General features: G+C 36.1%; 1 protein-coding gene across 4 annotated transcripts in view; it reads left to right on the top strand.

The window, feature by feature from the left end:
• Window positions 1-25,311, top strand: part of LOC150075992 (ADP-ribose pyrophosphatase) — a 99,209-nt gene that overhangs the window by 64,528 nt on the left and 9,370 nt on the right. For all 4 annotated transcript variants that reach the window (XM_090388118.1, XM_090388119.1, XM_090388121.1 and 1 more), the window contains exons 5-6: window positions 16,946-17,057; window positions 22,364-22,507. In XM_090388118.1, coding sequence (XP_090244244.1) covers window positions 16,946-17,057; window positions 22,364-22,507 — 256 coding nt within the window. The remainder of the gene's footprint in view (window positions 1-16,945; window positions 17,058-22,363; window positions 22,508-25,311) is intronic.

Consider the following 25,311-nt stretch of genomic DNA (forward strand, 5'->3'; position numbering starts at 1 on the left):
CTGCCACCATCAGAAACTCACCATTGTGAGCCTTTATGCATTCAGAAAACTCACTGCTGCAAGCTCACTTACATGTACATTCTGTTAACTGAATTGACACAAGCCCATCCATTTCCCAGAACACACACACACACACACACACACACACACACACACACACACACACACACACACACACACACACACACACACACAAAGAGTTAAATGTACTGTTCAAAGTAATAATATAAAAATTGAGTGTTACAAAGCAAAATTTAACATTGTGTTTGGTATTTAATACTTAATTTTATAAATTCTTTAGCAGCATACAGGTTATTGGAAAGTGATCTTCTAAAACCATCAGCAGCATTGGGATCAGTTCAGTTTTTTTATATATATATTTATTTACTTTTATTTATATATAGTTTTTTTTTTTAATTTATATATTCATATATTCATTTTTTCATTAGGTTTGTCACAAACATTCTAGACATGAGAGGTTAGTACCTATGGAAACTGATATTCAGGTCTCATTAATAAGCCAAGCAGGCTGAATTTAGTCTAGTCATTCTGCAGCAACCAGATTCTCTGCTTGCATGCTCACCATTTGAAGGAATGATGGGGTTCATTCCTCTGTGTAATGGATTTTACCACATCACAAAGAAGAATACCACCTCTCTAATAAACAGTACAACCACTATGCTTGTTGAAAGCTTGAAGTGGTGAAACCCATGTTTAGTCTTCAGAGAAAAGCTGCCAACCGGGCTAGCCAGGTGGGTAAGGTGCCTGCCTGGCAATCCAAAGGTCGCGGGTTCACATCCCGCCTCGGGTTTGGATCAGAGTAAAATGCAAAAACTTTGGGAGGTGCATTATGGTCACAGAAGCTGATGCGCCAACAACTAACACAAAAAAACAAAATAAAAACAGAGAAAAGGTCTGGCAGCCTTATCTTTTGATCACTTTGATGTGTGATGACTTTGAGGATGTGATGAACATCATATCATAGTGCAATCCAGTATTCCTTACATTTTGAGGGATATAGCTCTAAAATGGTTTTTGAAGACAAGCCACCAGATATTCCACTGGACCAAAACCAATTGTGACTCAGTTCGAGGAATCTGAATTTGCTATTGTATAACCTTGCTGGGGCCTGAATGGTGTTTGTGTGTATTTATAGCAGGTTATGAGGACTCATTATGTCAACGAGCCTGATATATTCTTGTTGTGTGTGTGTGTGTGTATGCCATATCCAAAAATTTCATTAATTAATACCATGTTTCCCCTTCCGCTTTTAACTTATATACTGAATGCACCAAAAATAGTCAGACTAATAGAACAAACTTATCTACAAAAATATCTAAACCTCTCGGGAACATCCTCATTCATTTCACAAATATATGTAGTCTCAGTTCCAATTTCAGTATTGTTCATATCTAACTGCAATCTGCAAGGCTTCAATTATTTTTTCTCATAAAGTTCCAATTATTGATTGCTTCAAACACTTCTCCTCTCACTTATCCTAATTATTTGCTCTATGATTTCTTTTACTAGGAAAGTCCTATTTGTGCATATGTCCACTCTTATATTTCTACTCAGAGATTTCCTAATTTGAAATCCTTTTTTTTAATCTCCTCTGACTTAGCATTAGCATTAGTAGAGGCATATGATGCAAGAAAGCTTATGCAGCATCAGCCAAAAAAAAAAAAAAAAAAAAAATCCTCCATTTGTTCCAAATGCCTGTCCAGCTCAGCCTTAAATTTATTTAGACTATTAAATTCCACAACAAAACATGAAAGAAATTGGTGGAACATGTTTTCATGTTCTACCAATCAACCACCCGCTGACTAAAGGCAAACTTCCGCCGCACATCCATTCTACAACTGTCTTTCCTCAATTTGAATCTATGCCCCCTCAGGTTTAATCTGAGCAAGAGGAAGAATCCCATCAGTATTCAGCTTGCTCAACCCATTCAAGGCTTTAATAAGATCAGCCTTAATATACACCTCAATCAGATCACCTCACAGGTGCCTACTCTCCAGGCACTGCAATTTGCAGATCTTAAGCCTTTCTTGGTAAGCGATCCCCCCCTTTGTTCCCCTCACCAATCTTGTTGTCCTTCTTTGAACTCGTTCTAGCAACTCTACATCCTTCCTAAAATGAGACCTCCAGACCTGTACACAGTACTCCAGTTGTGGCTTGACCATTGCCTTGTACAGTGGGATAATCACCTCTTGATCATTGCTAGCAAAATTCCTGTATATCATTGACAAGACTCCATGACCTGCCCTAGCAACCCACCTGCACTGCTTAGCAAATTTCATATTTGATTGCACAATTACACCCAAGTCTTTTTCCCTTTCCACTTTCCTAAATGTAGTACCACACAGTTGGTACGTTTCTCTTGGATTATTGCTACCCATATGCAGTACTTTACATTTGTCAATATTAAAATTCAGTTGCCACTTCTCAGCCCATTTTCCCAACTTATCTAGATCCAGTTGGAGTAGCATACTGTCTTTGACAACCCTTCCAACCTTCATATCGTCTGCAAACTTAGACATTAACCCTGATATACTTTCATCAATATCATTGATAAATACTGAAAACAACAATGGGCCCAACACTGAATAATAGTCTACAAAGAGCAGCATCAATTGATAACCACTCTTTCTGTCTTTTCCCACTCAACCATCCTTTAATCCATTATAGCAACTTGCCCTTAATGCCATAATGCTCCAATTTGTATAGCAGTCTTCTATGTGCCAGATTGTCGAAAGATTTGCTAAAATCCAAGAATATGATATCAAAATTATTTCATGCATCCAGTTCCATTGTGACCACATCATAGTATTCAATCAAATTGGTCAGACAAGACTTCCCTTTAACAAACCCATGCTGTGTCTTAACTCTTACTGCAGTCTTGTCTAGATGATCCTGCAATGCTTCTTTAACCAGTGAATCCATTATTTTCCACGAAACACAAGATAAACTAACAGGTCTATAGTTACTTGTGTTAACTCTTGAACACTGTTTGTGAATTGGTGATACATTTGCACACCTCCAATCCATGGAGACTTCGCCTGAGTCGAAGGAAGCTCTCATAATTATGGCTAAGGGTTTGCTTACTTCCTTTGCTGCCTCCTTTAACATAACTGGATAGATCCTGTCCACCCCAGGTGCCTTACTTATATTTAACTTAAGCAATTTCACTTCCACTTTGCTCTCAGTTATTAGAAAAACACTTAGCTCCCTGTTAGAGTTTGATAAACTTCTGGCATCATCATCATCATCATCATCATCATCAGCCATTTTCAATCCACTGCAGGATGAAGGCCTCTCCAGCAACTTTCCAGTTCCTTCTGTTTTGAGCACTGGCCATCCATTTACTACTCAAAAACTCACGAATTTCATCTATCCATCTCCGCCTTTGTCTTCCAGGTTTTCTTCTAGCTCCTCTTGGGTACCATTCTGTTATTTTCTTAGTCCATCTGTCATCATGTCTTCGAGCTATGTGTCCTGCCCAAGACCATTTTAGTTCTTTAGTTTTGATAAGAATGTCCTTTACTTGAGTTTGCTGCCTAATCCATGTGTTTCTCTTCTTATCTAACAGTCTGATTCCCAGTATAATTCGTTCCATTCTTCGCTGTGTAGTTCTTAGCTTCTCTTCCATTCTTTTGGTGAGTGCCCAAGTTTCACTTCCATAAGTCATGGTGGGGAGTATACATTGATTCATTATTTTACGTTTCAGACAAACTGGGATATTGCTCTTCAGCAACTTCTGGCATTCCCCTCATTGAATAACAGCATGTGTGAATGTAGATGAAAAATGCTCATTCAGTTTATCAGCTACCTCACCATGATCATCAATAGTCAACCCATCTATGTTAAGTGGTCCAATCTGATTCATCCCTTTCCTTATAGAGTTTACATAAGTAAAGAACCCTTTGCTGTTTTTCTTTGCATCGTTTGCCAAAGATTTCTCATAATCTGTCTTTGCCTGCCTAACCTCGTTTGTGACTTGATTACAGACTAGCTTATATTTGCCATAGGCTTCTGTGTCACCTGATAATTTATATGCATCCCATACATTTTTCTTCTCTACCATGAGCCTCATTAATTCATCTGACATCCATTTAGGCCTGCACCTTGATCAGTATTTCTTTGTTGGAATGAAAAGCCTAGTAGCCTCCAAAATTAAGTCCCTGAAGGCTTCCCATTTAGAATTCAATGTTGGTAACATTAACAGTTGATCCCACTGCACAGAATTTAAAAACTGTCTAAGACCCCTGTAGTCACCTTTACGAAAGCAAAAGCCCTTCCCTTTAGCCTTGATGGTAGTTACATCTTTAAGTAATTCCCATATCAGTACATTGTGATCACTGTCACCCAGTGGTTCCTTTATCTGGAAATTCTTAATGCATGAATAATGACTGCTGATAATCAGATCAAGAGTATTACTCCCTCTGGTTGCTTCTCAAACATCCTGCTGCTGTAGAAAACAGTCATCCGGTAAATCCAAAAAAGTCTTGCTGGTGCGCGAGTGACCAATCCACAAGTTCCAGTCAACATCTGGAAAGTTAAAATTCCCTATTATAAGACATTCTGATTTACTGGTCCCCTCTATTTCTCTGCACAATTGCTCATTATACTCATCTGAGCACACACACCTACTCCCATTTTTCCTTTCCCAGTGCTTCTCTCACACCAAACAGACTCAACATTGCATTGTTCACCAACATCAATTGGATGCACTTCCTTAGATTTTATGTGTTTCTTAACTAACAGCATAACCCTTCCTCCCTTCCTGTCCTGTCTATCTGTCTGTACTTCCCAAATTCCAATTCTGCACTGCTTATATCTGTGTAACACCATGTCTCTGATATCCCAACAATATCTGCCTTTAATGTCTTGGCTAGCAATTCAAGCTCATCAAATTTATTAACTATACTCCTAGCATTGGTGTACATGCAAGTATACATGCACCTGTTTCTACTCTTAGTTACCATAACACAACCCATGTATTTATTTGTTTCACTGTGATTCCCAACACTCCTGGAAATCTCCATTGCCTTGCTTTCCATGGTGCTGCTCATTCCAATAGAAGCAATGCTAGAATCACTTTTGCCTCTGCCTGCGGCCACTGTTAATCTTTTAGTCTGTGCATCCCCCTATGCTAGCAGTTTTCCAACCCTTACACTGCCTCCATGGCATCAGCAAATATTCTTGCACCCTTTCTATTTAAGTTTACCCCATCCCTGAAGAAGCAATCTCTCCTGTCACAAGACAGACCAGGCTGACAAAAATTCTACCCCTTGAGCCTTGCACAGTCTCTCCAGTGCTGAATTGATCGACAAGGTCTCATCATATACTCCCTCCTATTGTGTCTGAGCAGAATTGCAGACACTGAATTAATCACAGAAATGTGATTAATTTCACATTCAGCCCTAACTCGTGACTTTTTTTCAACATTGCACTGTACTTGTTGAGTAAATCTGCAGATCTCTTACTCTTAATGTCATTAGTTCTAACGTGTATAACAATATCACCTTTTGTGTCCTTAAAAGATAATATCTGTTCTACAACATCATCATCTTTTGCCCCTGGCAGACATACCCTCGTCCTTTTCCACCCATCTTTCTTGCATAATATATTCCCCATCTCCCTGACAATAGCATCACCAACAATAACTAGTTCATTTGGGACCAGTGCATTCTGCCTTGGAGATTGCCTCTGTGTTGCCTGATGCACAGGAGTCAGCTCTGCCATTAAGCTGGGCAGCTTGATGGGGCCCCTCATATTAATTTCTTCGAGGGCATTTTCCCTACACCTCAAGCTCTCATAGATGCCCATCAGGCTGAGTTGGCACATAATTTTTTGACACTCCAGGCATCTAGCACACACACAAAACATCCTCCTTGGCTAGATCATGTTCTGTTTTAGAAAGTTCAAGAAACATTTCACACATTTTTTGAGACTGTGATGCGTTGGAGCATCCCCTCTTTTGTTTCTCCCCCAAGTCACAGCACTCTCGCTAGTCTGTGATCTTTGCTTCGCAGCTCTAGTCTGGGTCATGATTTCCATTTAAATAGTTTAATTAACACTGGAATTTAATAAGATTAATAAATATTTTTGATTAATTGATAATACTCTACTAAGCTAACAGATTCCTAATACACTGCTTCATATTATGTTATCTAGTTTTACATTATACCCTACCCTATCAGTTCGAGATATATATGTTACGCTGTTTCTTATCAATTACAATATCGTGGCTAGTTCAACAATATTGGGCCCAACACCGGAAGTTGTAACTTCCAAAAATCACTAGTTAAATTCAAAATAAGAAGCTAACGAACGCTACTAAAGCTATTTAATATCTTTATAAAACACAATATAATATGTTAATTAACAAAGAATACAGTAAAACTCATAGGGTAAGACTTAAAATATCTGTTCCCTGTACAGATTCATCCTTTTCTCTGTCATTCTCCGAACTCCACTAATCATTTGAAACTGTGTGATTTTCTTGCTTTGAAACTTTGACTTTCTTCAGCGTAACCTTTCTGATAGTATGTTAATTGACCACTGCATCTAACTTTCCTGGCCACAAACAGCACATGCCTAAGTAGGAAGAAAGGAATACTAAATATATAATGAAATTAAAGGAATAAACTGTTTTTACACATTAATTAGCACATTACACAAAAGGTTAAATAAATTGGGATCAGTGCATAAAAAAAGAGGAAATGCAGTGCATTCCTCAGTGGAGGTGATTAGTCCTCAGCCAATGAGGAGCAGCATATGTTGTTACCTATATGCTTGAAGCAGAAAATACTATAGGTGTTGGTCCAAGTTTTCCTTCTTCTTACTTAGGTGTACTTTTTCCTCTTACATTATTATATGTGCTGAATCCAGTTTGTAATGTGAAAGTTTCCTTAATGTGTAAGAAAAGTGTATCAATTAAAATCAAAATGTAATTAGTATTCCCTGCTTGATCACATATTTTATTGTAATATAATATTAATTCTAAATTATTGTAATAGTAATTTACCCTTTAGTAAATTTTGTTTCCCTTTCTTAACCTATAGTATTATGTCTATAACATACCCATTAAAAACACTTTTCCTCTTGTATCACGTTCTTTTTTTTTCTCCAAGGTTCCAAGATGGAATAAATCCAGATATAATCCTCCTCCTTCTGGAGTTTTGGTTTTGGGAAGTGGATAAAAGAGACTTAAGTCTAAGGATAATTTATTGTGAAGTTTGTCTACTTCATAGAAATCATTTCCTGTGCAGACCACATTTGTTCTTTTTATATTTAAGTCATAGCCATTGAAGGAGAAAGGCCTCTCTTTACAACTCACTGTCTTCTCATTTTTTGAAGTTTTCTTATGCTTTTTTTTTTTTAAATTCACTATTGTTTGTCCACATTTCTCATTGATATCATGTATGTATGTGTGTGTTCAACGTATACAAATTTAATAAATTAATAAATATACAGTAAATTTAATTAATGACAGTATTGTTATTATCATGTTAATACTACATTTATACCATTAATACTCAAGATACATTAGTTTAATTTAATAGAATGTTTTAAAAAATTTTCATTCTTTTTAAGAGCATGCTAAGAAAGGTCGAAGATGTTAAAAAACACAAGTAGCGCAATAAGTGTGAAGGTTTTCAACTTAGATATAAGCCCACTGCAAAACATCTAAAAAATCAATGTTATTTACTAAAATATTGATAAAAAATGAAAAATAGCCACCAAAAAAGGGAGGCGGGGGGTTCTCACATATAACGCTTTCCCACTTATAATGCCATTTGGAGGCCAGTTCCTTCAAAAGCACTATAATGGGAGTTTACTGTATTCATCTTAATGAATATTACTCTTTTGACTGTGCCTTTTATATAACTTCAGAATTTTTTCTAACAGTATGATTTTGAAAAGTCTTAGACAGTGCTTTGTGTATGTCTTGAACTGAAATATATAGATATTTTGTGTATTTATTAATGGTATCGATGAAGGTATATCAGGCTTAATGCCCAAGTTTGCAGATGATACAAAGGATGGCAGGGTTGTTAATGATGGTACAGACAGTATGCTACTGCAGTGGGATCTAGAAAAGTTAGGCAGATTGGCTGAGAAGTGGAAACTAAAGTTTAACATTGACAAATGCAAAGTACTGCATATGGGTAGCAGTAACCCAAGAGAAATGTACCAACTGTGTGGTACTACACTCGGGGAGGTGGAGAATGAAAAAGACCTGGGGGTAATTGTGCAGCAGATATGAAGTTCTCTAAGCAGTGCAGACGGGCTGCCAGAGCAGGTCATGGAGTTTTGTCAATGATATATAGGAATTTTGCTAGCAGAGACAAGTTAGTGATTATCCCTTTGTATAAGGCAATGGTCAGGCCACACTTTAAGTACTGCGTACAAGTCTGGAGGTCTCATTTTAGGAAAGATATAGAATTGCTGGAACGAGTATAGAGAAAGGCAACAAGGATTGGTGAGGGGAACAAAGGGGTGCTCTTACCAAGAAAGGCAGGTGCCTCTGTAGCCAGGTGGGAAGGAGCAGCAGTGCGTAGCACACGCTTCTTGATTAGACCGGGGTTCGAGCCCGTCGCCACCAAATACGGAGGATGCGGAAAGGTCAGAGAATGACCACCGCATATCCCGGAACAATGTGGCCTTAGTTGCTAATGCTCCTAAAAACCAAATAACAAATAACAAAACCAAGAAAGGCTTAAGTTCTGCAAGTTGCAGAATCTGGAGACTAGGCACCTGCAAGGTGATCTGATTGAGGTGTATAAGGCATTGAATGGTTTGAGCAGGCTCAATACTGATGGGATACTTCCGCTTGCTCAGATTAAGAACCTGAGGGGGCATAGATTCAAATTGAGGGAAGACAGTTGTAGAATAGATGAGCTGAAGTTTGCCTTTAGCCAGCATGTAGCTGAATGCTGGAACAGACTTCCATCTGTTGTTGTGGAAGTTGATAGCTTAAATAAATTTAAGGCTGAACTAGACAAACATTTGGAGTGACTGGATGGGTGAAATGGGAAGGGTTTTTTTTTTTTTTGGCTGATGCTGTACTCTGCTAAGGCTAATATATTTTGATATATTCCTATATAAATGAATCTCAGTTCTTCATTAATTTATAAATTCTTATACAGTACAAATAAGTAAAGTTATGGTTATAACATATATTGTTGAACTGTTGAAATTAATTGGTTGTTGTCTTCTGAATTACTTGTCTAATAAACATAATGTCAGAAGAAGACGGAGATATTACTTGGTCCCAGGAATTTGAAGCATATTCTTCTTCTGTTGATTTTGCAACAAAGCAGGTGTCTCCTAACAAAGAATCTTTTCAGACACCAGTAAAGCATAAAGATAAAAGGAAATCAAAGATCCCTAAAATTGTTATAAAAGGGGTAAAAGACAAAACTAAACTTAAAACAACATTGGATAAAAATAAGACTTTGAATGATGAAGAAGATAAGAACAGCAAGTCTCTCATTAAAGAAGTTCGAGCTAGCACAGCTGAGAACAGTGAGGGCTATGCAGTTCTTGATTCCCCAAGTGGTACAGGGGATAAAATAGTTAATGTTTGTAGTAGGGAGGACCAAGAGATTTTTTTTATTGATGGTTTGAACCTCGGAGGATCATTACATGCCTCGGAGGTGTATGTGACATTGGCTAAGATAAGAAGGGCTTTAGGAGAAATAATGTCTAAAGATTCAAGTAAAATAACAAAACCAGCGTCTAATAGAATTTATGGTCTTTGGGCTGACATGGAGGTGGTGACCACAGCTTTGGTTGTGGACAATGAGCGCCTTAAGGTACATGATATTGATCTGGGGGAGAGTGCTTCTCAGATAAAAGAAATGTTAGATTGCCAGATTGAACTTCATAAGAAGTCTTATGCAGAGGTCTTATGCGGCAGGATCTCAAGTTGGTTGATCCTGTTGCCAGAATAAACCAAGATCCAAACAGAGGACTGACAGTGCAAGTCAGGATAGATCCTTATCGGTTCCTAGAGGTGTGCCTGATCCTCAGAATCTGATTATTTTTAGGCTTATTGAGGACTCTTCCTTGAGTTCGAGTCAGGATATAAAGCAGAAGGTGACTCAAGTCATTAAGCGTGACCACAAGGAGATGAAAGTAAAAGGTATCCATCTCCTTAGGAATAGGGGAATCCTTGTGGAGACCACAAATTCAGTGGATGCTAATAGGATCTATTCTGCTTTGAAAGAGAGATAGGTCTTACAATGGAGAAACCTCGGTTATCTGATCCAACAGTGTTAATATATGGTGTCCCTCATGAATATGCTAAGGAGGAAATACTTTATGATCTTTTCATTAAAAACTTAAATGACTGGTTTCTCGCAGGATGAAGTTAAAGACAAGGTGACTTTCAGATTTAGTTCTGGATCGGGTGCAAAGGTGGTTAATTGGGTGGTTGGATTTAGTCCTCGCATGATGCGGTATATTAGCATTAGCATTAGTAGAGGCATATGATGCAAGAAAGCAAGCTTATTCAGCATCAGCCAAAAAAAAAAAAAAAAAAACAACCATTACTCCCATTTCACCCCTCCGTTCGTTCGAAATACCTGTCCAGCTGAGCCTTAAATTTGTTTAGGCTATCAGCTTCAACAGCAAGTGATGGAAGTCTATTCCACAAACCAACTGCCCGCTGGCTAAAGGCAAATTTCCACACATCTATCCGACATCCGTCCTTCCTCAATTTGAATTTATGCCCTCTCAGGTGATTATTCTGAGCAAGAGGAAGAATTCCATCGGCATTGAGCATGCTCAAGCCATTCAAAGCCTTATACACCTCTATCAGATCACCTCGCCGATGCCTAGTCTCCAGGCTCTGTAATTTGCAAAACTTAAGCCTTTCTTCGTAAGAGCAACCCTTTGTTCCATTCACTAATCTTGTTTCCCTTCTCTGTACTCGTTCCAGCAGCTCTACATCCTTCTTGAAATGAGGCCTCCAGATCTGTATACAGTACTCAAGGTGTGGCCTGACCAATGCCTTATACAAGGGAATAATCACATCCCTGTCCCTGCTAGAAAAATTCCTGTATATCATTGACAAAACACCATGAGCTTCTCTTGCAGCTCGTCTGCACTGCTCAGAGAACTTCATATCTGCCTGCACAATTACCCCCAGGTCCTTTTCATTCTCTACCACTGTCAGCGTAGTACCACAGAGTTGATACGTTGATCTGGGGTTACTGTTTCCCATATATAGTACTTTACATTTGTCAATGTTAAACTTCATTTGCCACCTCTCAGCCCATCTGCTCAACCTTTCCAGATCCTGTTGCAGCAGCATAGTATCAGTAGTGTCCTTAACGACCCTGCCAATCTTTGTATCGTCTGCAAACTTGGACATTAAGCCTGATACACCATCATCAATATCATTTATAAATACAGAAAACAACAATGGACCCAACACTGAACCCTGAGGAACTCCACTAATAACATTCGTCCGCGTTGAGCAGTGTCCATTGATTACTACTCTCTGTCTTCTGCCACTCAACCATCCCTTTATCCATAGCAGTAATTTGCCTCCAATGCCACACTTCTCCAATTTGTGCAGCAGTCTTCCATGCGCAACAGTATCAAAAGCCTTTCTAAGATCCAAATATATAATATCAAAGTTATTCCCTGCATCCAGTTCTTTTGTGACTACATCATAGTATGCAATCAAATTGGTCAGACAAGACCTGCCCTTAACAAACCCATGCTGTGTCTGAGCTATAACTGAATTCTTGTCCAGATGATCCTGCAGTGCTTCTTTAACCAGTGCCTCCATTAATTTTCCTGGAACCGAAGTTAAACTAACAGGTCTATAATTACTTGTGTCAGCCTTTGATCCTCCTTTGTGAATTTGGGTTACATTTGCACATCTCCAGTCCATGGGTACCTCCCCTGAGTCCAAAGAAGCTCTCATAATTATGGCTAGGGGTTTGCTTACTTCCTTTGCTGCCTCCTTTAATATAACTGGATAGATCCCATCCACCCCGGGTGCCTTTTTTATGTTTATCCTCAACAATTTCTCCTCCACTTTCCTCTCAGTTATTAGAAAATCATCTAGCTCATTGCCAATGTTTATTCACCTACGACATTCCCCTTCCTGAATAACTCCTCATGTGTGAATGTAGATGCAAAATACCCGTTTAGATTGTTAGCCACCTGAGCTGGATCCTATTTTAGATAGCGATAGAATCTATCTAGGATTTACATCACACAGGTTCCGTAAGTTTATGATTGTAAGCAAGTGTTTCTGTTATTTGGAGTATGGCCACTCGGCACAATTTTGTTCGCGTAAGGCAGTTTCTTGTGGACACTGTGCAGAGGGTGGTCATGTCTATGGAGATTGTCCCCATAAAGAAGATTCTCCAAAATGTATCAACTGCAAGAGACGTGGTAGAGATTACAATCATTCTGTAAGGGATGCCAAGTGTCCAGAATACTTAAAAGCAGTACAACTTATGGACAGCAGAACCAAACATGAGTGATAATGGTTCAAATTCAGCAAGTGTTGGCCGATAAAAATCCAATTTTAGCTAATATTATATATGAGGGGATAAAAGTTCTTCAGATAAATGGTCAGTGCTGCAGAGTGGCAATGGATGAGATTAGAATAACAGCATTTGAAAATAATTTTGATATTATTTGCATACAGGAACCCTTTCATTCTTTGCAGGTAGGGGGTGGAGCCGAGAAAGGTTTGGGTTTTCCCACCTCAGCAAGAATTATTCATTCGCTTGACAAACCTCCAAAAAGTGCCATAGTTGTTATAAATAATGATCTGGTTGTTACCAACATTACAGGTCTGTGCACGGACACTGACCTGTTTAATGATTTCTACACTTTTCATAAATTTTTATATTGCATCTGTTTACTGTCTGCCAAGTAAAGACATACTGTCTTTACTTACTCTATCGTTTAGACAATATATGTACTAATTTCGCTTCTAAAAATCTTATAATAACAGCAGATCTAAATGCCAAATCCAGCTTCTGGCACAGCGGTTTTACCAACCATAGAGGATTAGCTCTGGAGGATTTAATTTCATCCTACAACTTAAGTGCGTAAAACTTGCCTGACAAGCCATTCACGTTCTCTACTGTGAATGGAAAATCAAGCATAGATGTCACTCTTACCACGGTTAAAATAGATGAAATTCTAACTGAGTGGGATGTTATTCCAAGCCTTGTGAATAGCGACCACCATACTGTTATATTTGGTTTGAAGCCTCAAAAGCAATATAATGATTCACAGCCACATGATCTTAAACGTTTCTCAATGAATACCATTAAATGGAACAAATTCAGAGATTACCTTCTCACTATTTTCTCTGCAGATGTTGTAGATAGTTTAAATGCTATGATGGCAATGCAATTTACAAATTTTGTCCAGACCCACCTGTATTTGGCATTGGAGTTTTTTTTTTTTTTATGTAAACCCCAAACACGAGAGGTATTAGAACCTATAGTACTTAGTACCGTGCTTGGGTACTCAGGCAAAAGAAAGCAGACAAGAAGAATTCTGTTCCTTGGTGGTCTTCAGACTTAAGTAACCTGCAAAAGCAAGTTCAACAGACTAGAAAAGAATTTCAGCGACGTAAGCATCTTTCTGCTGAGGATGTTCGGACCTTCAGGGAAGCTTACAGTACTCTAAGGAAAAACTGTCAAAAGGCAATTCCAACTCACAAGAGCGCCTCCGTAGCCAGGTACGGAGTGCATACCAAGTAGTGCGTAGCACATCCTTCTTGATTAGACCGGGATTCGAGCCCGTGACCACCAAATACGGAGGATGCGGAAAGGTCAGGGAATGACCACCGCATATCCCCGGAGCAATATGGCCTTAGTTGCTAATGCTCCTAAAAAACCAAATAACAAACAACAAACCAACTCAAAAGAAAGTTGTTGGAAAAATTTTGTAATGGATATAGGAAATAAAGACCTGTGGGACTTGGTTTACCGGATATCAAGGAACAAAATGGCTTGTGGAGATGTTTATAACACAGTTAAAGTAGATGGTCAAGAGACTCAAGACTGGATGTCTACGGTAGATTCCATAATTAACAATCTATTCCCTAAAGATATATCCGATCTAGATTCACCTGAACAAATGCAAATACATCATGATAATGAAAAGTATGAAGGACCATCAGACATTGAACCCTTTTCACTCCTGGATTTGGGCTCTGCCATGGCAAAGCTCAATGGTAAGAAATGCCCCGGTATTGACCTGATTGGGAATACAGTCATAGTTAAATTTTTTGAATTTTTTCCACACATTCTTTTAAATTTGATGAATAAGTGTTTACTAATGGAAAATAGCTCTACTAAAGATACTGCACAAGCCTGAGAAATTAATATCAGATCCACATGCCTACAGACCTATTTCACTTTTAGTAAACCTAGGGAAATTGTTTGAGCGAATGTTGCCCCAAGAATCCAAAAAAATGCTAGAAGATCATCAGTTATATTCAGAAGCACAATATGGCTTCAAAAAAGGATGGTCGACTGAAGGCTCTATAAATCTTCTGACCAACTATGTGTCTAACTTACCTGCTAAATACGTACTCGCTGTGTTTATGGACTTTCAGAGTGGGTTTGACACTTTATGGTGGGAAAGTGCCCTTAGGAGCTTGAGATCTGCAGAGTGTGATGCGTATATCTACAGTGTTATGCGATCGTACTTTAGCGACAGATATATTAAGGTGGTGGCAAAACATCTTACATACTGGGCTCAGATTTCAAGAGGATGCATCCATGGATCAGTGTTGGGACCCCTCCTCTGGAACGCTGTGCTGGATCAGTGGTTAATGAGGGAAGACAATGGTATCAGTAAGATAGCATATGCGGATGACTTGGTGATCGTTGCTGATAACTGAAGAGAAAATACAGCCTATTTTGGATGACTTGATGTTATGGACTAGTCAACAAACTGAAAATATCCCCGTAAAACTAGTTTTATGACTTTTAAGAACCATTTTAGCCACAACAGACCGCCCAGAATCTGTCTAAATAATACCCAAATCCCCTGTGTATCCCAAACTAAGTATTTGGGTATCACCTTAGATGATAAACTCAGTTTTCTGCCTCATGTGTCAAAACTCAGTGACAAAATCTGTTTTTTCACAGCCTCAGTTATCAGAGTTTCAAGGAAACAGTGGGGATTATCAAAGAAAACCTTGAACCTTTACTATAAAACCATATTTTTGCCTATTATATTATACATAGCAAGTGTTTGGTACCAAAAAGTATCAAAGGTAAAAGTGAAACAGAAACTTATTTCCACACAAAGATCAGTTCTTCTGACGATCAATAATATTCCAAGGACTGTTTCAAACAACGCACTCCAAATACTTGGCGGTTCGATTCTTGTAGATTTATATATTGCTTTTCAGGGTTTGATTTACTACCTAAAAAAAGGACAGTTTAAGACAATGCTTGGAATTACGACTGATCCATCCAGCGACTTTAAAAGGGAGAAGAAAAGGCTTTGGAAAGAATTTACTGTTGTCTGGAAAAAAAGATGGGATGAGAGTGAATTTGGGCTTGTAACAAGAAAGTATATTGTGCAAGTGGAATTCTCAACAACCCCTGGAGTTATTTCGTGGTTTAGACCTTCTATGACAACTTCTTATCTGCTGACAGGGCATGGGTCCCTCCGGGCTAAGTTATTTGAGCGTGGCCTGGAGCCTGATCCATACTGCACATGTGGGGAATATAAAACGCAGATTCATGTACTTCTGAACTGTCCATTGTACTCTCAACCTAGAGCTGATTTAATGTCTGCGGTTCCAAACTTATTGAAGAACAGTGTAAATATCTTAGTTGAAGACCATAATAACTTTACTGCTCTGCAAACCTTCTCAAGATCAGTTTTCATATTGAGGACTCAGCTAAGAACTTCATCTTCTTCTAGGAATTGACTTCACAAATGACAAAAGGTTAATGTGCAAACAGAAGATTTAAGTTAATTGTTATTGTGTTGACTTATGTGGATTGTTATTGTGTTGATTTATGTTAATTAATGTTGCATTAATTACCATAAAAATGATTTTGGCCAATTGTTATTGACAAGATTTATGTCAATTGTTATTGACAAGATTTATATCAATTGTTATTGTAAAGATTGGTTTCTGTGAAACACAAGGTTTATGAGAATCATTAAGTAGCTATCTCATTGTGCTTGTCGATAGGTTTGAAAGTTCAAGTGGACAGAGTAGACAGGGTTGTTAATTGTCCATTGTATGTTATATATTGTTTTCTTGGTTCTCAGTAATTCAGACTCTGAGCATATTTAAAAAAAGTATTGTATATATCTGTTTAATATAATAATTAGTGGGTGTGAGTGAGGATAATTTGTGGAAGTTCTCCACTAGTAATTCATTTGTCGACACCACTGGTATTGGACTACATCTGGTGGGTGCGGGACTTGTGCATTCGGCACAAATACATAATGTAAACCCGGGCCTAGAGAAGGGTACCGGGCAGCAGCTGTCTTATATTGGCGGTGGTAAAATACCTCGCACATGTTTTTAGGCTAGATTTGTTGAGGTTCTACACCAAAACAGATGAACTAGGTGATGGGCTTTTGCCTAGGAGCCACCCTTAACTCTGGGATACACGTACGAAGTGCACAAAGAGGTATAATATAATGTCTTATATATGTGTAATGAGAATGTTAATGTATATAAAATTGTGTGTATATATATATATGTGTGTGTGTATGCAAATAAATGAAAAGAAAAAATTAAATGGTTATAAATCATTGTGTGCAAAAAATACATATTTGCAATTATGAAAATCATTTGAGAAAGGTGAAAGATGGCAAAACTGCAAGAAAAATATTCTTAAAAATATCTCTGATCTTATTTTCAAATATTTCATAGAAAAAAAGTATATTTTATATAACTATTATATTTTAGATGGAAGTATGACAAAAATGGAGAAATTTTGTACAGTGAAGAATCAGATAACCCCATTTTACAGTTTGTTGCCATTCAGCGCAAAGATTCAGGAGAATGGGCAATACCTGGGGTGAGCTTAGTTTTTTTAATTTCTATTTGAATATTCTTCTTTATTTTAAACATTTTACCTCTTTAATATAATATCAGTTAATGTGAAGAAATAATTAACTCACAGTTGTCATTCCCCTTCCACAAAAATATATCTATGTAGGTGCTGAGAAAAAAAATAATTTCAAACAAAATTCTGTATTGTACATAGGAAACATATTCATTAAAGTTTTATTTTATTAATTACTACAAGTGTTAAACATTTGCAGTAGGATATCGAGGGCTTAGTGTCAGACAATGTTAACTACAAAATTGCATTTTTGTTTTGAGACAACTTTATACAAATAACAATAAATATCATGTCATAGAAATGTATTTCTCTAGTAGTTTACAGGTTAGCTTGGGCTATAAGCACATTTCTGGTAAACAGAAAATGTCAAATGGCTTTTTCTTTGTTAATTACAAAAACATTTACTACAAAATGATTTTGTAGTTAACACTGTCTGACACTAAACCCTTGATATGATTCTTTATATTTAATTTGATATTGTCTGAATACAAAAAGTAATTCAGTTTCTATTTATTCAGTGGTAATGAAATGAGCTCAATGTATTCAGTTCTACTCTCAATAGCAAAAATCATAATGAAGGTTGTTGTTTGTTGTTGACATCAAACAGCTATTACCTACTAGTTCATTGTTTTATAGTTTGTGTTGCATTATAGAATTGGATGTATATCGTCATTCTTCCCATTTTTAAAATTCCCTTCATATACTTCTACCAAGTAGAGATTGATTAGTTATCATTATGAAGACTGATTGCTTAGATAGTCACTTTTCACAGTTATGATGTCCAGAGAAGTCAGGGAGGTTCAGAGATATGATCAGGTTGTAGTTTAGCATGTGAAATACTTGTGATTCATTCCAATTTGTTATAAGAATATAACTGGAAGAAGTGACCTAGGGCTTTACAGGCCCAGTTGAAAAATATCCATGAATATTGATTGGCAGTTTAGATTAGTGGCTCTTCCTCTGTCTAGGTTATAAATTTATGCAAAATTTTATTTGGATAGTTTTTAAAGTGATATATTAATTTTTAATAAATAAATTTGACAAATTATTGTATAATGCAAGCAGAAAAAACCAACTACTTTTTTTTTTATTTCTGAAAAAATAAAAATAAAAAATAGGTTGGCCTGTCAGGTCCTACAACACTGCTACCAACACTCCTACCTACTACTACCAGATTATTAGAAATTTTCCACAGTCAGGAGAATCTATTACCTGTCAAGAAGCAGTTATATTCATGCTTGTTGAATCTGTTATTCATTTTCTGTAATGTTGCTTATCTCCTCACAACACAACTGTTATTAAAATTTATGTATGATTTATTCCTATCTCATTTTCTTCAGTTTGAAAGATTATTCTTTGGCACACAAGCCAATGGTGAAGTTTTACTACTTCATGCAACACTTAATTATTGAATTATTGGAGCATAAGTTATGTCAAGTTTGGCAGTTATAAGTGTTAGACCAACATCATAATATATTGTGACAATTTCATATAAAAGGAAATGTGGTTACAGTAATACTTCAACAATAGTAACAGGATTATTTATATTCAGAAAGTCTCTTTCAGTAAGAAGAATTCTGCAATTAAAAATGCCATTCAAGAAAAGAATAAGTTTATAACCATAACCCATCTGGTCCTAATCGTTGAGAAACTACAAATTCATTTCCCCTCCACTCAAATTTTACATCATTATTGTATGAATGCCTCATATCTGCTAGTCATAGTTTTTGCTGAAAAAATTCGACAGAGAATTCTCCTGTCAAAGATTGCTTAAAACTCTTTTGTGGTTATAAGAGGACCATGTCATAATATGTCATGAAGGTTCCATATAGAAGGAATGCAGTTACATTAATGCTTCAAAACCAGCAATTGAAAATAAAAAAAATTCCTTATTCATTTTCATTTCTAGGTATAGTTACAGCAAAAGCATAAAGATATTGAAGTACAAATATTGACAGAGTGCATATACTAATACTGTTTCACTATTAAATTAAAAAATCACATTACATCACTATTAAATTTAAAAAAATTCAGCACCTTTCATTTTGGGAAACTGAATTTTGATATATTTATATTTAAAGGAATGAATTTAGTTCTGTTGTGCAAAAGAAGAGAATTTCATTTAATTTAATGAAATTGGAAGGAACAATCATTTGCTGCATAGAAGAGATTTTCTTTATATTTATATTAAATGATAAAATTGATGTTGTTGTTGTTATTTGGTTTTGAGGAGCATTAGCAACTAAGGCCATATTGCTCCAGGAATATGCGGTGGTCATTCCCTGACCTTTCCACATCCTTCGTATTTGGTGGTGACGGGCTCGAACCCCGGTCTAATCAAGAAGCGTGTGCTACGCACTGCTGCTCCTTCCCACCTGGCTACGGAGGCGCCTAAAATTGATGTAATTAATACTATGATTGAAAGGACTAAAAGTAGAGAGAGAGAGAGAGAGAGAGAGAGAGAGAGAGAGAGAGAGAGAGAGAGAGAGAGTGTGTGTGTGTGTGTGTGTGTGTGTGTGTGTGTGTGTGTGTGTGTGTGTGTGTGTGTGTGTGTGTGTGTGTGTGTGTGTGTGTGTGTGATAAGATTATGCATAGAGTACTTATGATCAGGGTCTGTAATAGTTTACAAATTAGCATATAAGACTAAAGAATAAACTTTTTTTTTTTCAAAATTTTTCTCTTTTTTTAAGTTTGCACAGAGTACTAGATGATCAAGTGAAAACTCTTGTGGAAGCTGTATTAGTTAATGCATATAAGAACTAAGGAATTTTTGCATTATTCTTTATTTGAGTGTGGATTACTCATGGAAATTTTGTTTTGTGTATTTTATGGGCTAAAGCCTTAGAAAATTTTGATCCTACTTCCATGATCCAAGACATGGAATGCATGGAGACTGTGGTGTGTTTTAAGCTTAAGGAAAAATTGCAGCATAGTGTTCTAATGAATCTTATCTTGAAGACTGATATTTTTTTTTTTTTTTTTTTTTTTTTTTGTAATTTGCTCTTAACTTGTGAGATCTTCTTGCAACATTACATCAAACTTGTTTAAGAACAGTAAAGTTAATTTTTTGTAATCTTTTGTTTATCTCAACATTAAATTTTTAAATGCATTTATGTATCAAAAATAATTTAATGAAAGGGTCTATATTTTTATACACCCTTTCATTAAATATACACCCTAAGTTAGGATATATTTAAAAATATACACTTAGGGTGTATATTTTTAAAATATCACTCACTGAAGTGATATTTTTCTTCTTTCATTTTCTATCTGCTTGTGGTTCTTAAAGAAAACTTTATACGTAATTCCTGAAAATTACAATCTTCAGATATTCTTCAGATTCAGTTCAATGTAAAAAAAAATTTGTTTACCTCCTCATCCCATCCACTATACAGGAACTCCCCGACTTACGTAATACTCGACTTACTCAAATTCGATTTAACGTAAGTTTTTGCCGGCCGGCCGGTGAAAACTTAAAAAAATCGTGGAAACGAATTTTGCATCCCATAGGAATAATGGAGGTATCGTAAAATATCATAATGTGAACCCAATAACACTGGTTTTTTTTTTTGGTAATTCATTCCAATGCCTTGGAAGTTGAAATTTTTGCTATATAACTAGTTTTTATCTCTCTAAAAGATCATTTTTATAATTGAAATTGTGCTACATTATCATATGTTCCGTTATAAGAATAAATTTTTGAACGCCTTTGTGATATTTTTCTAAAACACATTTCTGGAGGTCACTACCATAAAACAAAAAAAACAATTTGAACTTTCCGGCTTATTGGGCTTTTCTGTTAGCGCAATCTATTATAAACAGGTAGTAAATTCAGTCTTTGCAATAATCCCAATAACTGGAACTGTGTGGGTTTTTACATTATTGTGGTAAAATGTGTTCCCCCCCTTCACTGAAATCTTCAATCATATAAAAAACAAATAAATTTTAAGAATTTTATCTTCATTCCCATTTACTTATTACAATAATGAAGGGAAAGCGATCAATGGAAAGTGCACATGCTAGAAAACGAAAAGAAACAAAATAGATTTAGAAATGAAGATGATTAATTAAGAAGTATAAAGCAGAACAAAGTTTGTCATCTATTTCATGGAATTAGGTCTTGCTGCTTCAACAGTGAATACTATTTTGAGGGACAGTGCACATATAAAAGAACATGTTCAAGGATCAATGCATTTCACACCAGGACCAGTCTGCCCCAACAGTGATCACAAAACAGCATTCAGGTGCTATATCAAAGATGGAAAAGCTATTAATAATACAGATGGAAAATCAGATTCAGAAGGATTCTTGAAATGCCTATGGCCATTCAAGCAAAAGCAAGAAGTACTTATGAAGTTATTAAGGATAAATACGGCGCGCCCCAAGCCAAGTTCGTGGCAGGCACTGGGTGGTTTAATCGGCTCAAGCATCATGCTGGTTTCCAAAAAATTAAAGTATGCAGTGAAGTCGCCAGTGCTGATTCTGCAACTGCAGAGAAATTTTGTGATGTGTTGGAAAAAACCCCTTCTAAATCTCCACAGCCCTCAACTTCCACAACGGTGTGCTTATCAGCTGGAGAGTTAATTCTGGCAATGATGTTCAAAAGGTGAAACTTCTGATGTTATGATTATCTCCTCTCTCTTTTTGTAATTTTGTACAGTGAAGTCGCCAGTGCTGATTCTGCAACTGCAGAGAAATTTTGTGATGTGTTGGAAAAAACCCCTTCTAAATCTCCACAGCCCTCAACTTCCACAACGGTGTGCTTATCAGCTGGAGAGTTAATTCTGGCAATGATGTTCAAAAGGTGAAACTTCTGATGTTATGCCTATCTCCTCTCTCTTTTTGTAATTTTGTACACTTCTGTAATTTTTCCTGTGCATGAAATAAAAAAAATTGAATAATTCTATTTACATGTTTGTTGAACATTTCTTTTTTGCTTCTATCAAATTCACGCATAGTTGCAAGTCCTGAATTTCCCTAAATTCTTATTTAGGGAAATTCCGGCTTGTGTAGCATTCCGCGGAACACAACCCTTACGTAAGTCGGAGAGTACCTGTACTAGAATACTATTTATAATAGGTTTAATACCCTTTCGTGAGCTAGGAGGATGAGGAGAGGATTGTTAAGCCAGAATCTTATGTTTTAAAATAGCTAGCTAGATATTTTAAAAAAGTTAGTCATAAGTTAAATTAGAGCTAGATATATTAGTTAATATTATTGGCTTTACATAACTTTCCCATCATTTTCTTTCACCTTAGGGAATGGTTGATCCAGGAGAAACTGTAAGCAAAACATTATTGAGAGAGTTTCTGGAAGAAGCTCTGAATAGTCTTGTTCTTTCCAATCTTGATAGAGAAAAACTGGAAACTGCTCTGACAGAATTTTTTAGCAAAGGAAAAGAGGTAATATTCAGTTGAATCAGTTAATCAGTTACCATGATTGTTAAACTTGTTTACTATGGTTTAATAATTTATTAATGTAAAATTATAAATGCACTTTGAGAAGAGAATTTATACAACTTCAAGATATATAATTCCACTAAGTGAGATAATCCTGCATGGGTTTAAGAAATTAGCATTAGCATTAGTAGAGGCATTTGATGCAAGAAAGCAAGCTTATGCAGCATCAGCCAAAAAAAAAAAGTACATAAATAAATAAAAAAAAATAAAAACATTGTTAAAAATGTATATCTACAATTGCATTTCAAATAATGTGTCTGCTAATGTATGAATTTTATTTAATTCGTACACTATTTTCTACCTTCTCTTATCTATGTTTCTAACTAATAGCAGGCACAAATTATTATAGATGACAGCATGAAAATAGCTTTGAAAATCTGAGGAGATAAGGAGATCATAAATAATAACCTCAGTTGCCCTATTTGCTGATGGGATACTTCCTCTTGCTTTTAAGGCTGAGCTAGACAGGCATTTGGATTGAATGGATGGGTTGAAATGGGAGGTTTTTTTTTTTTTTTTTTTTGGCTGATGTTGCATAAGCTTGGTTTCTTGCATCGTATGCCTCAGCTAATGCTAATTTGGGCCCAAAACCGAAGAAATTATCTTGAATTCAGATCCAGAAACTGATGAAATTGAAGCAGCAATAAATAGATTTTGAGGATATTATTGCATAAAAAAAGATGTACCATGTTTTTTTTTATGATTTTTTTTTACAATTTATTAAGGGGCAAAGGTCAAGATAGCCAACATGAGAAACTTTAGGCAACTTATCAGACAAACTGGTTTCCACTACCGCAGTTTTTTCCTGCATTCTTGGTAAACAGACAGTGTATGTTTATCAGTAGTGCAGTAGAAGTCAATAATGATGTACAGGTAGTTCTCGACTTTACGAGTTAATTCGTTCCTAATGCATGCTCATAAAGCGGGAATTTATTTCCCATAATATTAAAAATAATATTAAAAATAGGGGTTGTGTTATTAATATTGAAATTAGTTAGCTAATTAGTTTATGTTTAACCAATGATTGATTTATCCAAAGAAATTAAAACATAGCCCGTAAAATCAAGCATATTATAATAATAAAGAAATTATTTATGACTTTAATTTTAAAGAATGTTTATTCTTCATCATCGACTAAATGCACACTCACTGATCACTTATTATTGGCTCGGCACTCATTGGTTTGTTGCACAAGGAGTCGTCTTCTTCAGAAATGCTTTAAGAGGCATTTGTTTCCAACATAATCTTCTGTTTTCTTTATAAATTTCAATAGCATGCATAAGCATTTTTTAACAAAATGCACAAATTGCAACTAACACGATTTTTGCAGCGTAACAAGTTTACAAAGCTTAAAAAAAAAAAAGAATGAAGAGAAGATTCTGAAAATTTATTTATGTTTTTTTATACAATTGAAGATTTCAGTAAAGGAGAAACACATTTCACCATAATAACCTAAAAATCCACACAATTCCAGCTATCGATATTTTCGCAAATGCAATAACACGGAGTTTACTACCTGTTTATAATTGCTTTCAGTAACAGGAAAGCCTAATAAACCGGAATGTGCAAATTGTTTTTATTGTTTTATGGTTGTGACCTTCAGAAATGTGCTTTAGAAAAATATCACAAAGCCGTTCAAAATTGGCTCTTATAACAGAACACGTGATAACGATGAAAGTGTGAATTGGTAACCAATACAATTTTCACCATAAAAACGACCTTTTTCGAGAGTTATATAGTGAAATTTCAACTTCCAAGATCGTGGAACGAATTACCAATAAACAATGTGTTATTGGGTTCACATTACGATATTTTTACGATACGATGGTGTCTCTGGATTGGATTAATATCGTAAAGCTGGGTACACTGTATTGTATAGCTATGCACATGGTTTGAAATGCGGTATTTATGAATGTTTAACATTCATTTTTGCAATTAATGTTCATATTTTCGATTTTGTTGATACTTGATACTTTGAAAAAAAAAAAAAAATGATTAGTATTTTGATTAGTTTTTCTCATTATTAAAAGCAGATTATTGGAGTTCATGAGTGTAATACCTTCCCGGCTGAAATTTACTTACGGGTACACCCTCCAGACTGCCTCAGCCTTAGGGTGTTTATCCCCCTTCCTGCTTTTTTAAAATAGGAAAATGACTTCTATTCATAGTGCATTTTATCGGTAGTGGCATTAGAAGTCGTTTTGCTATTTTAAAACAATAGGAAGGGGTGGGATAAACATCCTAAGACTGAGGCAGTCTGGAGGGTGTACCTGTAAGTAAGGGCAGAAGCACACTATTATCACGTCACGTGAATCTCGTCATATCCCTGTCACAGAGTAGTTTGTTTGTTTGTTTGTTTGGTTTTTATTGGCGCATTAGCTACTAAGGCTATAATGCGCCAGTCACAGAGTAGTACTCTGTGGTTCCTGTTTAGTGTAAACTGCGAAGTCGGTGGGAGAAGAAGCCTCGTCACTGTAACATACAGTGTCCACATTAAAAATTTGATCTTGAGGTATTCATGCTTATGTTTGGGGTATCCATTCCTCGTTTAGGGGTGCTCACATTATATCTTAAGAAAACCGAACAATTTTAATAACAACCATTTTATTTCTATATTTTGTTGATTTTTACAAGTTCGTGGAATGCAAAATTAGTCAAATTTAAATAAAATTAACCAAATTATAGCCCGTGCTTTAATTTGTTTAATTCGGAAGTTTTCATTGAAAAAGTTATAAACACTAAAGAAA

This window comes from Mastigoproctus giganteus, chromosome 13 (assembly GCF_048544385.1).
Source record: "Mastigoproctus giganteus isolate SK-2022 chromosome 13, ASM4854438v1, whole genome shotgun sequence".
Taxonomy (NCBI): domain Eukaryota; kingdom Metazoa; phylum Arthropoda; class Arachnida; order Uropygi; family Thelyphonidae; genus Mastigoproctus; species Mastigoproctus giganteus.